Source organism: Pseudopipra pipra, chromosome 22 (assembly GCF_036250125.1).
Source record: "Pseudopipra pipra isolate bDixPip1 chromosome 22, bDixPip1.hap1, whole genome shotgun sequence".
NCBI lineage: Eukaryota > Metazoa > Chordata > Aves > Passeriformes > Pipridae > Pseudopipra > Pseudopipra pipra.
In genome coordinates this window covers 5,584,613-5,600,825 of record NC_087570.1, presented here as the reverse complement: position 1 = coordinate 5,600,825, position 16,213 = coordinate 5,584,613, and the positions used below count along the sequence as shown (strand labels likewise).

Below are 16,213 nucleotides of genomic sequence, written 5' to 3'. Positions count from 1 at the left end.
TAAACCTTGGGAAGGACTAACCACCCCCGAGTGCACACACACACACACACAAACACAACGTACAAAACATTTATTCAGCCCCAGTCTGCCCGCACAGGATGCTCAGCAGTGGTTTCACCCTGCACCCCTGGCACTGGTGCAGCTCCCAAACCCCCCCGAGTTACCCACTCGCCTCGAACGGAGCACAAAACACAACAGGGAAAGCGAGGCAGGAAATCCATCCCCTACCCGAGGAGCACGGGGCCCCTTTCAGCTGCTTCCCACCAGCCAGCAGAGACCTTGGCAGGAGTCAGGGCTGGCCCTGGGCCACCAGCCCAACCCAGCTGGGAGGGGGGGAAAGCCGTGGTGCTGCTCTGGCAACGCGCTTTCCCTTCCTCAGAAAGAAAAGACACCCCAAAAAAAAAGGAACATTTCGCTTTTCCACTTGGAAAAATCCTTCTTCAATATCAGTTTGGTGGCTTGGAAAAGTCTTGCTGGAGGTGAGAGGCAGAGGAGGTGAGAGGATGCATTGGGTGGTTTTATATCAAACACAATAAGTGACACTTTTGGTACATCCAGCCTTCATTTACTTCAGAGCAGCAGAACCTGTGGCATTCAGGCTTCTTTCCCCACAGTCTTTTGTAAAACCCAGTCCCAGGGAAAAAGTGTCCCATCCTTGTGCTGCAGTGCTACCACACCCATCACATCCTCCACGTGGCAGCTCCCAGGGAGCCCTGGCTGCTTCTGCACCCACAGACCAAGCCCCTCTTGGCCTGGTGGGTTTATAAAAACCCTCAACCCAGCAGCATCACAGATCCCTCCTTTTTTTTTTCTTTTAAGGCATTTGCTGGCTCACCGGCGCTTTCTCCTGGATCTCCTCGTACTTGGGCGGAGGGGTGAGGGGCTCTATCGTGACAGGGACAGTGCTGTTCCCCTGGTCCAGGTTTAGCCTGATGTCCTTCAGGTGCAGCTTCTCCGACTTGATCCTCCGGACCTTCAGCGGCTTCAGGCGCTTGCTGAGGCGGGAGCTGTGCCGGCTGGGCTGTCTCTCCGTGCCTGGCTCCGTGCCTGCAGCTCCTGGAGCCTGGCTGCTCTCATCCAGCCCCGTCAGAGACTCGTAGGAGGGCAGGGAGACGCTCAGCCTGTTGCTCCTGTCCGAGTCTCTGGGCTCCGAGTAGCCCGTGTTCATCACCTCCTCGTAGCTGGGGACGTAGTACTGGGAAGACGCGTCTTCATCCTCTTCTTGACTGGAGGGGAGAGAGTTAAGGCTGTGGGCACAACATCATTTCAGCTTTGCTGTGGAGAGGAAAGAATAAAACCACTCCTCCCTCAAAGGCTTAACTAATTATTTGCCCTTCTGCATTATATACCAGCCCCTTTTTGCTTGACAGAACAAATCATGACCCCACTTATGTTCAGACACATTTTGTTTCCTTATGTCATATGCTCGTCTTTGATCATCTCTGCCCACAAACCCCTTTTCTATTGCCTAGCAGTGAATTATTCCTTCAAAAGAATACCAATTTCTCTCCTCCTCTCTCAAAAATCAGTCAAAATACATTTGAAAGGGACATCACCTATCTTCCTTTGTTGTTCTGATGTCTTTTGGGTTGGGTACCTTGAGGTAAAGAGATTCTGCAAAGAGATTTAGCCCTGCACTATGTCACTGTCTATGCACAGGTTTGCACATCAACATTTGCCATTTCTTTGGCATTGTGAAGTTATCTTTTCAATCTAATAGGGAAAATTGGTTTTCTGGGTGGATCTGCAGACCCTGACAACAGCCAGCAGAGCCATCATCCTCTCCTGCCCCCTTGTATCCCACATTGTCCCAACACCTCCCTGCCTCCCTCTGCACAGTGTTTGTCCAGCCTGTCCCTGCAGCAGCAGCCTTTGCTCTGCTCCATGCAGATCCCTGAGCAAACAGCAGAGCCCTGTAGACTTTCACCAGGTCTAAACTCCATGGCCAGCCTCCAAGGCTGCTGGGCACGTCGGCTGCACCCAGTGAGACAGCACCTCTGCTGCACCTCCAGCTCCTCTCCCAGCGTGTGGCAGGAGCCTGCTCTCTGTGTTATCCATCACCCACCCCCCCGGGTTCCCTCTCAGCACTCTCCCATGTGCCAACCCAGCCAGGAGTGGCACATCTCAGCAACACTGGCTTGGCCACAGCTCTGTCTAGACCCCATTTTATACACCAACAAGGCTCCCTTCCACCTACACAGCTCCATAAATACAGCTGGAGTCATTCCTTTCCCATCTCCAGCACACATCAGAAAACCCCAAACCACGACACGTGCTTGCTTATTTCAGCACACGCTGCCACCAGCCTTCCTCCCCTTGATCCAGACCTCACTGAGCAGCAACAACAGCCCCTGGTGTCATTCCCACCCCCGCTCCCGCTCCCTTTCTCCCCGGAACACCTCACCTGTCCTCCTGCTGCGAGGGCTCCACAGACACGTGGCGCTGCACGTGGGCGATGGCCATTTCCTCGCTCTGCCTCTTCTTGTCCCGGACGTTGAGGCAGAGGGAGACCAGGAGCAGGAGCAGCCCTGCTCCCACCAACACGTAGGCCACCGAGAAGGTCTTGCTCTTCAAGATGCCCCCGGAGCCGCGGTCGGGTTTGCTGCTGTTCCCGGCGTGGGTGGCGGGTTTTTCGGGGGGGCCGAAGCCCGGGACGAGGTTCCAGACGGCCATGATGATGCCGAGGACGAGCATCCCCAGCCCGATGGCTGTCAGGGCGTAGTGTGAGCCGTTGGCCCGGGACTGGGCCATCACTCCCGCTGCTGGATGGCCGGGCTGTCCCCTCCTCACAGCATGGCTCGGGGCAGGGGGGCTGCAGCCCTGCTAACATGCCCTCCCCGGGCAGGATGTGAGCTCTGGGAAGAGAAGGAAAGTGATGGTTAGTCCATGGCAAAATGCAAAGTCTTTGCAGTCATAGTAGCCACGATGATATTGTTTCATTTATGTAACACTGGAAATCTCACCCTGCCCTGCCTGTGGAGAGGACCTTGGGATATAACAAGGCAGCTGGATCCTTGCTGGCCATTCCCATCCCCGCCCTTTGCTACTTTCTCAGCCGTGATAATCACCAACCTTTGGAAACAATCAAATTACTGATGCTTGCTAAGGGCTTAGATTGCCCGTCCTTAGGAGTGTGATAACTGACTTCTTCACAGCACCAAAAAAGGCCACCCAAATCAACTTCAATGCAAATTGACAATCAACTTGTCAATGCAAACCAACCTGGAAACGCTCAGAAACACATCTCTAGCAGAACAGCTTCTCCCTTTCCCTACAACTGGGACGGAGCAGGGCTGCTCACGGCGCTGGCTGCCTGCCCTGCGATGCCTTCCTGCCCGGAGAACACAAACCAGAACTGCCTCTCTCCCTGTGGCTTCCCCCAGCTGCTGCCAGCAACGGCTGCTGGGATGGTGAACCCTTGTAGGGCCCTGAGCTCACTTCAGGCCGGTGCTCACCCTGCCTGCAGCAACACACACACACACACGGGTGGTGAGTGCCCTGGCTGCATCCCATGGGAATGTCCGAGCACTGGCATTCCCGACCAGCCAGCCACGGGTGGGAACTCCCCCTCCACTGCCTCCACTGGATGTTTTCTGAGTTGCCAGGACCAGACGTGCTCATTTTCTAAATATAAACTCATGGAGCCACGTCTCCTGCCCGCTCACTTCCCTGACCTCGGGTGCTGTGACCCACGGGTGACAACTTGGATCCTCAGAGCAGAACATCCACATAAAGCCTCGCAGCTTTATGGATGTGCCAACACCATGCCAGGGATCCCTCCTTCCCTCCCTGGCTTCTGGATGCTGGTTTGGGCTCGAGGTCACCCTGGGCTGTGCTGCTGTAGGTGCTGTATCCACGTCACCTACACACCCTCCAGCTCAACCCTCTGGCTCAAAAGCTGCATGTTTGCTTGTTTAGCTTGAGTGCACGCCCAGTTTGCAGGGTCAAGGGCCAGAATAGAGCAGCACTCCTAGAAAACAGACCAGCTCCAGCAGGAAAAGACATGCACATAAGCCTGGAGAGGAGGAATCTGCAGAGAAACTTCCCTGCTCACTGCTGGTGCCCAGCATGGCTGGAGATACTCCCACAGGGTGTCCCAGCCCCTTTGGACACATCCCCAGACCCGTGTGGGTCCAGGCAGGGCAGAGTCTTGGCTCCTGTGGTTTGTCCTGGGTTATGGGACACACGAGCTTCTGAGCTCTGCCCAAAGGGAGCTGCTGGGAGGCAGGATGGGGCAAGCCTGTTGTTCCCCATGGCACAGCTCAGCACTGTGCCCAGCCCCAGGACCAGGCTGCTGCCATGTGCTCCTCGGGGAGGGCATCCCCTGATCCCAGCTTTAATTCCACCCCAGTGAACAGCTGCTGAAGATGTGGAAAACTCTGCATCTGAAATGTCCTCACCAGTATTCCAAGAGCCATCCTCCCACCCAAGCCCTTACACTGTGACTGGTGGTCCCAGCACTGGCCTCTGCCCTCCCACACAAAGGTTTCATTCTCCATTTGTGCCCTGTGGGTTTTTCTCCTTACCTGTTGATCCAAACAGGCTCCCATCCTCGTCACAAACACATTGGCCAGCCAGGAGTTCACTTGAGAACTGCTGGGATGGCCTGGGGGCAGGAAAATTTTGCTGCACCCACGGTGGGCAGAGAACACACACAGGGCTGCTCGCATTTACCCACGGTGTCTAAACCTCTGTGCCTGTTCACAATCTCTGCGGCTTCCCTCAGGCACCTCAGTCCTGGAAGTGGCAGGATTTCAGCTCCTACATCACCTCTGTGCCTGGAAGTTTTCCACAGACGCCTCACAGTGCTACCCTGCAGCCCAGCAATCAGATTAAAACAGAAGACTTGCTATTCCAGTCTGTATCTCCATTGAATTAGCTGCTCTCCTGGCTTTCCAGAGCTGCTTCTATCTCTGATCCAACAGCTATCCTGGAGCCCTGACATCACAGCTGGAGAAGGGAGCTACTGCTGCCTCTGTCTGGGGTCCAGCATCCCCAGAGCTGTCTGGATGCTCATCCCTCAGTCACAGAATGGTTTGGGTGGGACAGAACTTTAAAGCTCATCCAGTTCCAACCCCTGCCATGGGCAGGGACACCTTCCACTATCCCAGGTTGCTCCAAGCCCCATCCAACCTGGCCTTGGACACTTCCAGGGATGGGGCAGCCACAGCTTCTCTGGGCAACCTGTGCCAGGGCCTCCCTACCCTCACAGGGAAGAATTTCTTCATCATATCCAATCTAAATCAACCCTCTTTTACTTTAAAACCATCTCCCCTTGTCCTTTCACAACAGGCCATGCTGAAAAGTTTGTCCCCAGCAGGTGGGCAAGCAGTGCCTGAGTGCTCCAGCCCCCTCCAGCCCCATTCCCTTTCCCTCTGCCCACAGCATGGGATCCTCCCTGCAGCCAGACCCCCTCCATCTCGTCCCCCACACTCCTGTGCCCTGCCCTGGCAATGATTTACACCAGGATTCCAAATCATTAAACTCCACCGGCGCACCTTCAAAGCCAGAGGGGCATCCACAGCTCCTCCGGGCTTCCCGCACCTCTCCCCAAATCCTGCAGGCTGCCAGAGCCCAGGGACGCTTCCTGACTTTTCTTGGCACATTTCCAAGTGTTAATTGGGCATGGGAGGGCTCGGGATAAGCCTGTTCTCAGCACCACACGCCACCACGCCTGGATGTGCCCGGAAGGCTTTGGCACAGGCACCCAGGTGGAGCAGCAGCAGGGAGCACCTTCCCTTCCATGGGAGACAGACCCACCCAACGGGGTCAGCCCTAGATCATGCCCCATATCCCGGTGCTCCCAGAGAAATGCCAGCCCCACTGGCTGACTGACAAGGAAGCCCGACACCCTCCGCTGCCCACAGCAGCGCCCACGCTCCTCTGCCCTCCACAACCTTTGGATTTTTCCCCTCCCATGACATCACCTTCCTGCTCACGCTCCAGCAGCAACACCTTTGTCACGGGATCACAAGAGATGAGTCTGCAGTTCAGGGAACAGGTCAAACCCCGACACAGTGACATGGGATGAGCTCCAGGGCTTCCTCGCTCCCGAGGAGTCACTGAAGAACAGTGCATGGCTCCCAACACACCTCCATGGAGCAACACATCCCCTCGGAGCTGCCTCCCAAAAACAGGGTGCAACCCCAGCACTGGTCATAAAAACCAAAACTAACTGTTTGGAAATTTAAAAAAAAAAACAAACAAAACCATTCTCTAACTATCCAAGGATCCCAGAGTCTCCTCTCTGTTAGATTACAAGGCTCTACCTTCTTCCTCATGCTTCCACCCAGACAATCTGCTCATTAACCCCCTTCCCTGCTAATTGCTGACCTTGACACATCCTCAGGAGCTCTTTCCTGCGGTGGCCCTCATTACACAAGGGCCCAACCCACCAGGAGCACAAAAGTCCATGTGGGGTTGGAAAAACGACAGCCAGGACATGGATGATATTTTCACAGGATCCCAGAACAGTTTGGGTTGGAAGGAACCTTAAAGAGCATCTTGTTCCAAGCCCCTGCCACCGTTTCTCTTTTTGTTTTTTTGGCCCTTCTTGCTGCCCCCTTACACTTGTCCCAGGAAAAGGGATGTTTCTTGCCAGATGCAGCCCAAGGAATGTGGGGAACACATTGCTGATTTAGCCAATTTCTGATCTTTTGGACAAATCCCAACCCATTTTAGAGCATCCCATCAGGGAATAGAAACCTGGAGGGGTAGCCCCGTGCAGACCATCAGGGCTTTTCCACGTTTTGCTTACACTTCCTGCCTAGAGCACAAAAGAATGCATCCACATCCATCACTCCCGACATTCCCTGCAGACATTTAAGAGCTATTTAACCCTCTTTTTCCCTTACGCTTCATTTTTAACAACCCCTCCTCGGCTGCACCTCGCAGTCAGCGCCGGGAGAGCAGCGGTGCTTTCCTCAAACCCTGCCCAAGGCTCTCCCCCTCTCCCACCCCAGAGGGAGCCAGGAGGGGGGCCCTGACTCTGCCACTTCCTGCAAAACAAGGGCGTCACGGGAAAGCCCATTCCCGGGCTCAGGATGCTGCAATCCAGCCCATTCCCGGGCTCAGGATGCTGCAATCCACCCGGCTGGCCGCAGTGACAGGGCACACAAAACACCCCATGTCCACGACACCGTTCCCAAGCCATCTCCCTGTGCTGCATCCTTCGGAACTCCGGGGATTGCCAAGGGTTTCTGAAGTGGCAGGGCTCACACAGGCCACAGTAGCCGTACTCCTGAGCTGTAATCATGACTCTGCAGCAGCCATTGCCTTGACCTTTGCCACTGAGATATAAGAAACTGCCTCCCAGACTCTCTTCTCCCCATAATTCCATTATATCCATCCGAGCGGCGCCTGCTGGAAAGCGGTAATGGACAGGCACAGAGAGTCCTTTTACGTTTGTGTTTCAGGACGTTTGCATTTATTCCTGGGGACAATGTGCTGCTGTGGGCACCGAGGCTGTGCTGGCACCGGCCCACAGCAGGTCAGCGAGCCCTCGCTGTGTCCCAGCCACCGTGTGAACAGTGTCCCCTGGCTCTTCCTGAGCCAGGCTCACACTGGGACCTAGTGCCAGCCTAAGGCTTCCAGGCCCAGCTCTGCTAAACCAGGGATGGGGGTTTGAGGTGCTCACCTCTCTCCGGGGAGCTGAATTCCCTGTGTGCCTAGGCCTGGGAAAGCACGCCTGCCTGGGAAAATCTCAGCACTTGGACTCTTTCTCCTTCCCGCTTTCCTTTGGGCACCACTGTGCACCTCTGAGCTTGGATTTATTTCTTTTTTAAATTCTCCTAATCTGCTGTTTCCTCTGAGATAAAGCCACTCCTCCACAGCCTCCCCCTGGTTTTTGTTCTAGGACCTCTCCCCACCTCCATGCCAGAGAACACCCAGATAACACACTCTCCTCCAGAGCCTTCCAGCACTCAGAGACATTATCCATCTGCCCTTTTGATGCCCTCCGAAGCCAAACCCAGCATTCCTGTTTCCTCACAGCCCTCCTGGAGTGCTCTAAGCAGCTCCTGTGACACCACAGCAGCCCCTGGAGCCTTATCTCCCCTTGCTGAAAGCCACTAACCTGACACATCACACTGCCATCGGCCTCACCAGCACTGCCCTCCTCATCCTCATACTGGATTTTCAGCAACACCTTTTACCCAAATGCAGCATCACCTCTCCCCATGCTTTTTCAAAAGGTTCTCCAACAAGTGTGACCCACAAAGAAAACCTATTGTGGATGGCTAAGGAGCCCACAAGGCAGGAAGGGAGCGAGAGGTGATGCCAGGGCACACGGAGCTGGCCAGGCAGCCAAGGGACACAGAGCAGCCAGGCACAAAGCAGGAGTGTTCCGCAGCGTGGGCACAGGTATTTTGATAGGGATGGAGGTTTTCTGGGAATTGTGTCACTACATGCCACCTGCACTGCTCATACAAGGATATTCAGTTGCTTCCGCAGAGCCTCGGCACCAGTTTCTGCCTCTTAAATACACAGGGAACAAGAAAAGTGTGGAGCAGCACTGGGAGACAGACACACACCCGGGCTGCCGGAGGGATCCCTCCTCCCAGACTCCTGCTGGAGTGCAGGCAGACAGCCCTGCCCAGCCCTGGCCCCCTGGCATCTCCTCGTGTCACCGCCACGGCGCCGAACACCAACACTCAGCTCTCTTCAGGGCACCCGTGGCCAAACATTCCTCCTTCCCCAGGCACTTGCCTTCCTAAGGGTTTTCCCACCCGTGTAATTACACAGCTAAAATCAAAGGCATGTCACATACTTCCGAGTCACCTCAGTCCAGGGCTGGGTTCACCAGCCCCACACCCTGTTCCTCACTGACACCTGGGAGGTTTCCCTTTCTGGCTGTCATGCCAAGATACCCAGGGCTGTGGACGGCTGCAGGATGCTTGGATATGCTGTAAAGGGATGTGTTGTGGCCACATCCCATCAGGCAGTGGCCAAGGTCTGCTCCAGAGAGCTTTAAGCTGGAAAGCCAGGACCACACCTCTTGGTGCAGCTTCACCTCTCTCAGGCTTCATCCGCTACGCAGAGGCGAGGGTAGCCCGTCTCCCATGGGACACACTCCTGGAACTGCTGGTTTCTGCTCACATATTCGCACTTCCCAACAAACCCAGCTACACAGCAATGCTCTCCCCCACCCCATCACCTCCAAAATTCAAATACCAACGTCAGCATACAACCACTTGTGAGACACCTGTGGCTCTGCTGAACCCTCAAAGCCTCCAGGCCGCTCTTTCTTCAGCAGGAATGTCATGACAGGAAGAGCTGAGCCCCCACTGACCGGCGCCCGGCTCCGACCTGCCCTGCGCAGGTCTCCTTCTCCTTGGCTTTGTTTGCTTTCCTGGCTCACACACGGCCCCTGCACCTTCCCGGGGACGGACGTACCCGAGCCGTGGGCTCGTGATCCGTGACACTCCTGCTGAGCTGCCACCCACGGGACCCGGCTTGAGGGGCACCGGCGGGTTTGGCGTGGGGGTCACCCGGCACCCTCCCTGCTGCTGCTCCTTCCCAAAACGGCCGAAACCATCCTTCCCTGAAGTGCCAGCTGATCCTTCCCAAAACGGCAGCCACTCCTCCCCCCACGCTCAGCACGGCACCCCGATGCTCACAAGGGCCGAGGAGGGTGCCCCGAGCCCACGTGTCCCCAAGGGGTGACCCCAAGGCACCGCTGCCCCCCAAACCCCGGCGCTCCGACCCCCCAGTGCCCAGCCCCCGCTTCGGGGGTGACTTCCCCCGCTTCGGGGGGGTTTGTTCCTGCTTTGTGGCGTGTTTCCCCCCGCTTTGCCCGTGTTCCCCGCACTTTGGAGGTTACCCCAGCCCAGCCCGCGACTCCGACGCCCTCCCGGTCCCTCTCCCGGTCCCCGCTCCCGGCGGGACCGAGCCCAGCCCGCCCCGTTCCCGGCTCCCAGCGCTCCGGTGGCTCCCAGCCCGGCGGTCCCGTCCCTGCTCGGCCCAGGGGGTCCCGTCGGTTCCCAGCTCCCCCCAGCCCCACGTACCTCCCCGGCGGCGGCGGCTGCGGAGGGTCCGTGCGGGGCCGCTCCGCCCTCCCGGCCCGGCCCTCCCGGGGCGGCGCTTCCCGGGACCGGCCCCGCCGCTCCCCGGGCTCTGTTCCGGGAAACCGGGACAGCGGAGGGGGCAGCGGCGAGGAGAGCCCCTCAAACCAGCGCAGAGACCCGCAAACCATCGGGGAGACCCCTCCAAACCACCCTCCCCCCAAACCGGGTGCGGGTCCCAGCCGGGGATGCCGATGGGGTCACCTCCTCGGAGCACCGTGTAGCCCCTGCTCTAAACATCACAGCCCCCCATCTCCAGTTTAATAGAACCTCAAAATGGTTTGGTCGGAAAGGAACCTTAAAGCCCATCCAGTTTCACCCCCTGCCTTGGACAGGGACACCTCCCACTAGCCCAGGTTGCCCCAAACCCCGTCCAACCCGGCCTTGGACACTTCCAGAGATGGGGCAGCCACAGCTTCTCTGGGCAACCTGTGTCAGGGCTTCACCACCCTCACAGGGAAGGATTTCTTCCCAACATCTAACTAAAGTTTTAGTTTTCAATCTGTAGTTTAAAACCCAGCTTGTGAGGCATCTGCATTATGAAACCAGCTTGTGTGGAGCCTTTCCTCTATCAGTTCCCATTTCTGTGTGCAGAAGTCCCGTTTTGAGGAACCCAACTGCTCAGGCTCATCACTCCATTCACCAAGGCAAAGCTGACATCCCCACAAAGCCTGTGCTCCCAGGGAGCCTGGAAAGTGCTTTTTATCAGTCTGCTGCCCTCTACAAACACTCGCAGTTAACCACCTGCTTGCCAGGAAGAGCCATTCCGGGCATGGCCCTCACCATGGCTACTGGCCATGTGCCTTGTCCTCATAGCCAGACAGTCCCGTGGTTTCCAGACTGAACTGCAGGGACCAGACCTGAGCTTTGGCAAAACCTGTTGCAACTAATGCCGTGTCCAGTGTCACCTCTCCCCGAATGCCATCCCAACAACAACTGTGATGCATTTTTCCAGGCCCTTCTCACACCCAGCCATAATAATAAACACCAACAAAGACTCAAATTCTGTCAGAGATGACACTGCAGTTTTTCCTGTCCCTTAAGCCCTGCAAGTCCTTGCAAAGGCAAAAGCCATCACGAACCCAACGAAACTTGTCACATCTCCTGGCGTGACTCAGCGCACCACAGCCCTGCCTCGGGGCCACCGGTGTTCAGGATTCTTGGGAAACCCCCCCTGCTTCCCTGCAGCCCTCCCTCCCAGCACAGTCCCTCGTGAAGCTGACAGTATTTCCCACTGACTCACCTGCCCTGGCGCACGGCAGCGATACCTTCCTCCTCTAATCAAAGAGCAATCCCGAGAGTTGTTCTATAAAAAGAAATAGTTATTAAGCATAGCTGCATATTTGTTTTTTTTTTAACTCATATGGATTGTTTTGCATTTTCCGGCTCGGCCCACCGGCTCAGGCAAATTCACCCCACTTCAGGCAAATTCCCTCCTCTCCTGCCCCACCTTCCTGTGTCAAACACAGGCCTGTCATCCCAAGCAGCTCTGTCAGTCAGGAGACATAACAGGGAATTATTTTCTGTATAAGAAAGCAGGGGGAACACGGACTTCACACACTGACTGCCCCTGATCAGGCGCAGGGAGAGATCTGAGCCAGGTCACCCCCCTGCAGAGAGGCCCTGGAGACTGTGAGCACAGAGGGGACATTCATAACTTGGCTCCTCAGGTTCCCACTCCACAAAGCTGAATTTTGGCCAGAAATGGGCTTTTCAGTGGCAGTGGAGCAGGATCAAGGCGGGAGAGACTTGCTCAGACCCCTTGGATGGCTGCTAAGGCACCTGCCCTTCCCTTCCACACGCTCCTCTGGGGGATAACACATTCACATCCATCTCTTGGTCTCGCCTTTCCAGCTCCAGCAGCCATCCCAGTGGGGGGATTTATCTATGGCAGCTCAACGCCTCCCCTTGCAAACACTCCCTGCCCAGTCCAGGGCAGGCTGGGACCTCTCCAGGGTGTTTATCCAGCCAGATATGCAGGATACAGAGCACAGGAATGCCAAGGGGGGAAGTGAAGCCCCACTGGACCCACCAGCAGGTAACAAAAGGGCCTTTCAGAAGGGCATCTGATGCCCTGGTACGTGCAGAGGTGCCAGGGGCTCACATTACCCTGCCTTGGAGGCAGAAATGGCTCACTGACAGTTTTCCTTGCTTTTTCCTGCTCAAAAGTGCTCAGCATGTATTATAAAGTCACCACTGAGAGCCTGGCCATATCCCAGGATTCCTCCAAACCTTTCCAACAGTGAGCCAAAAGCACTGCTCTGGGTGACACGTTGCTCCTGGATACCTGCAGTTGGATGGCTTGTCCTGAAAGAGGGAAAGCCCATCCCTGGGAGTCAGGTCAGCAGAGCCACCAGACTCCACGTATATATTATATGATATATAACAAGGTCATGGGGTGATAGGACAAGGGGTAGATCTCGATTAGATAGGAAGAAATTGGAAGAGAGTGTTGAGGAAGGATGTCTATCTACATTAGGATTAGAATGTCTATTTAGATCTAGATTACATTGGAAGGAATAGGAAGAGGGTGGTGAGGCCCTGGCACAGGTTGCCCAGAGATGTTGTGGCTGCCCCATCCCTGGAAGTGTTCAAGGCCAGGTTGGATGGGGCTTGGAGCAATCTGGGATAGTGGAGGGTGTCCCTGCCCATGGCAGGGAGTGGAACTGGATGAGATTTAAAGTCCCTTCCAACTGAAACCATTCTGGGATTCTATGATTAGAGAGAGACTTAGCAGCTAATTAGCACCAGAAATACAATATAAATATATAAATATGTTATATATAATGGAACATGGCAGAGCCCCAGCTTTGCCCCCAGGATAAGAGTCCATCCCAGCCTGCTCCACGATGGGCTCCCTCAGATCCCAGTTCCCAGCCCACACACACTGGTCCATACTGGTATCTCTCTTCATCATGCCTGAGTTTCTACACCCCAATTTAGAGACTCTCTGCCGGGGCTGCAGGCTGGGAACCTGCCGTGCAAGTGGGAAAAAGGAGGAAAACCAGCCACTCGGGAGGCATTTCCGCAGGCTCCCGGTGGGAGGGTGTGACCCGCCGGCATCTCCCGGCCAGGAGCGGAGCCGGCGGCCCCGGGACGTGGCGCAGAGCTCGGCGCTTCCAGTACAACCAGTTCAACCACCGCGCCAGGTCACCGTCTGCATTTCAAGCACACGCACGTCTGCAACCTGGAAAACAGCTAAATAAAGCTGCCGTGTTTAACAGAGAGAATAATCAGTAACCTGCTGCTGCTTCCTCCTGGAGCCGACCCGGGGGCTGCTGCATCCCATCGGGGAAGCTCTGCCTTGGTCAGGGACTCGGGAATAGGAGACCCGGGGTTTGAGGATAAAAGGGCTGGGAGAGAAGAGCTCCGGTGGTGTCGTGCAGGTGGGTATTAAAAAAAGCTGAGCAGGCATTTAATGTAGCTTTTCAGAATTAGGAGCAGATGGTGAGCGAGGGCTTGTGCCCAAGAATGGGGAAGTGCTGGCAAATCACTCACCAGCGATGATAAAGCTCCAAGGAAATCTTCCTACCTGGATATGGGGCCTGATCACAGCTCTGGTGTCCTGGTTGGATGGAGCAGAACCACTTGGTCTGTGCTGCTGGAGGTGTCAGGTCAGGGCAGTGGGAAGCCAAGGACAGGGGCTGCTGTGGGGACAGCTGCAGGGACAATGGCAGAGCAGGATATCCCAAAGGATAACTGCATCAAAGGATGCTCTTGGGGATCCCCTGGGCTGTGCAGGCAAGGACTCAAAGGCACTTCCAGCATTGGCTTCATACACAAGAAGCAGCAGTAGAAGACACCTTCAGGGAAAACACTGAAAATGGGTGAATTAGTGACAGGCACATTCCTGAATTTCAGCAATCCCGAGCAATAAACCAACAGCCTCAGTGGTGGCCCTTGACACCAGCATTTGGGGAGATACCACCATCACCCCCACTCTGTGACCGACCCCATCTTAAACCCCACCAACCTCCTGATGATTTATTCAGCTATCTGGTGTATACCAGTTCAGCTCTTTATCACCAAAAATCTAGCCCGGGGAGGCGAGATCACCTGCTAAAGCCATGGGGTGAGTCAGTGCCAAGGCAGGAAACCTCCCAGACTCACCCCTGTTTGACCTCTCAACCCCACTCCTGACCCACATGTTACCCACCAGGTGAACACGGCTCAGGTTGTAACATCAGCAGAGATGGTGTCAGGACCAGCATGGCTGGGTTACACACCAGCAAAGGGGTGCTGGAGTCCCAGAGTGCCCCCTCTGTGGGGTACCCCAGCCATCCCACCAACACAACACCCCGTGCCCTGGCAGGGCGCTGGGATATTTTAGACCTTTCTCGGTCTGAAGTCCTCACGGGGGAAGAGGCGCTTGTGAGCGTCTGCACAACAACGTGCCCGGTTCAAAGTGCACCAGCGCGGCGAGGCACACCTTAAACAAACACACACGGGGCGTAGAAACTCGGGGACTGCTCACACGGTGGCAGCAGCGCAGCACCCAGCACAGCGGGGATGCAGCAGGGATGAGGCTGACTGAGGGGGATGCAGCAGGGATGCAGCAGGGATGAGGCTGAAGTGAGGGGGATGCAGCAGGGATGAGGCTGAAGAGATGCAGCAGGGATGCAGCAGGGAGGGAGATGCAGCAGGGATGCAGCAGGGATGAGGCTGACTGAGGGGGATGCAGCAGGGATGCAGCAGGGATGAGGCTGAAGAGAGGGGGATGCAGCAGGGATGCAGCAGGGATGAGGCTGAAGTGAGGGGGATGCAGCAGGGATGCAGCAGGATGAGGCTGACTGAGGGGATGCAGCAGGGATGCAGCAGAGATGAGGCTGACTGAGGGGGATGCAGCAGGGATGAGGCTGAAGTGAGGGGGATGCAGCAGGGGTAAGGGTGACGTGAGGGGGATGCAGCAGGGAGGCAGCAGGGATGAGGCTGATGTAGGGGAATGCAGCAGCCAGGGACAGGCTCCTGCAGCCTCCACTGCCAGGGGAATGCAGACTGGGAGGGATAAAGCCACCAAGGAAACCCCCCCTCAGCCCAGGACATCACTCCTAGATCCAGGGAATGAGGTCCCTTTGCTTGCCATGGCTCTGGAGCAGGAGGTGACACCCGTGTCCCCCTCCCCAGGGTCCAGCATGGTCCCCACGGCACTGGGACAAAACTGGTGAACAGCAGAAGCCTTGCCAGGACTGGTGTGACACCCACAGCTCTGCCACATTCCTGGCTCCCAAAGGGCAGAGCTTTTAAAACCACGGATGGGATGGATGCACACCCACATCCCATCCCATACACAAAGGGAAACACCAAATATTTGCAGGGAATTCCTTCAAATGCAGCAAATCCCACCCCTGTCCGTGCCCAGCTCATGTCTGCCGTGCTCAGCAGTTACCCTTTAATGCCACATTTAATTCCCATTAGTGCTGGATTCCAGCTGCTGGAGAGCCAGCTGGCTTCTCCTGAGTTTTTCCTATTTTTCTTTGCTTCGACTCTCTCCATTTCAGACGATGGTGGCTCTTACCTCCTCTGCAGCTTCTCCCAAACCCAGAAGGCTGTTTCTGTTGAAAAAAAAAAAAAGAAAAGGTACATCTCTTCATCTGTACCCTCATTATAGGCTCAAAGAACAAGAAAATCATTGCAAGTTGTCTTTGCTCTGGCGAACACAGCAATTGACCCCAAAATGGTGTCAGGCCCCTCTGCAGTGCTGGCACAGCCCTACAAGTGACCAGTGTAATTGAAATAATAATAGGAATAATAATTATTATTTATTATTTATAGTTGCTACTATTATAACTATAGTTATATATTATTATAATGATTTATCAATCTCTAAATTAATATCAATAATTTATCCATTAATAAAAGTTAGAGCACAACATTTTTTTATTTCTCCATCCCTTCTCCTTTTCTTTGTCCTTCTGTAGATGAGGGGGACATCTCCTGGCTGTTCACCCACATTCCCAGATCTTTACTTACCTCAAACCCTTGAAATCCCCACTTTATACGGATGCAGACTGTCCCAGCCTCCTGCCAGGATCACTGCATCCAGTGCTGCCTGGCAGCTGGTCCAGCTTCTCCTGCATTCCCCCATCACCCTGGAGCCCCCCAAATTCATGTGGCAGTCAGGGTGTCCTGCACCCCAACGCCAACACCAGCCC

General features: G+C 55.5%; 1 protein-coding gene across 5 annotated transcripts; it reads right to left on the bottom strand.

Moving 5' to 3' along the window:
* Nucleotides 1-55: 55 nt before the first annotated feature.
* TMEM51 (transmembrane protein 51) lies at nt 56-16,149 on the bottom strand. 5 transcript variants are annotated; one of them, XM_064678658.1, is made up of 4 exons: nt 15,021-16,149; nt 11,305-14,659; nt 2,405-2,855; nt 56-1,247 (listed from the first exon to the last, which is right to left on the bottom strand). In XM_064678658.1, the coding sequence occupies exons 3-4, from the start codon at nt 2,749-2,751 to the stop codon at nt 815-817; spliced, it is 780 nt and encodes a 259-aa protein (XP_064534728.1). In that variant the 5' UTR covers nt 2,752-2,855; nt 11,305-14,659; nt 15,021-16,149; the 3' UTR covers nt 56-814. The 5 variants fall into 5 exon arrangements, with proteins under 5 accessions (XP_064534728.1, XP_064534732.1, XP_064534729.1 ...); XM_064678662.1 differs by having other exon boundaries at nt 56-1,226; XM_064678659.1 differs by lacking the exons at nt 11,305-14,659; nt 15,021-16,149 and adding an exon at nt 10,005-10,184.
* Nucleotides 16,150-16,213: the final 64 nt, after the last annotated feature.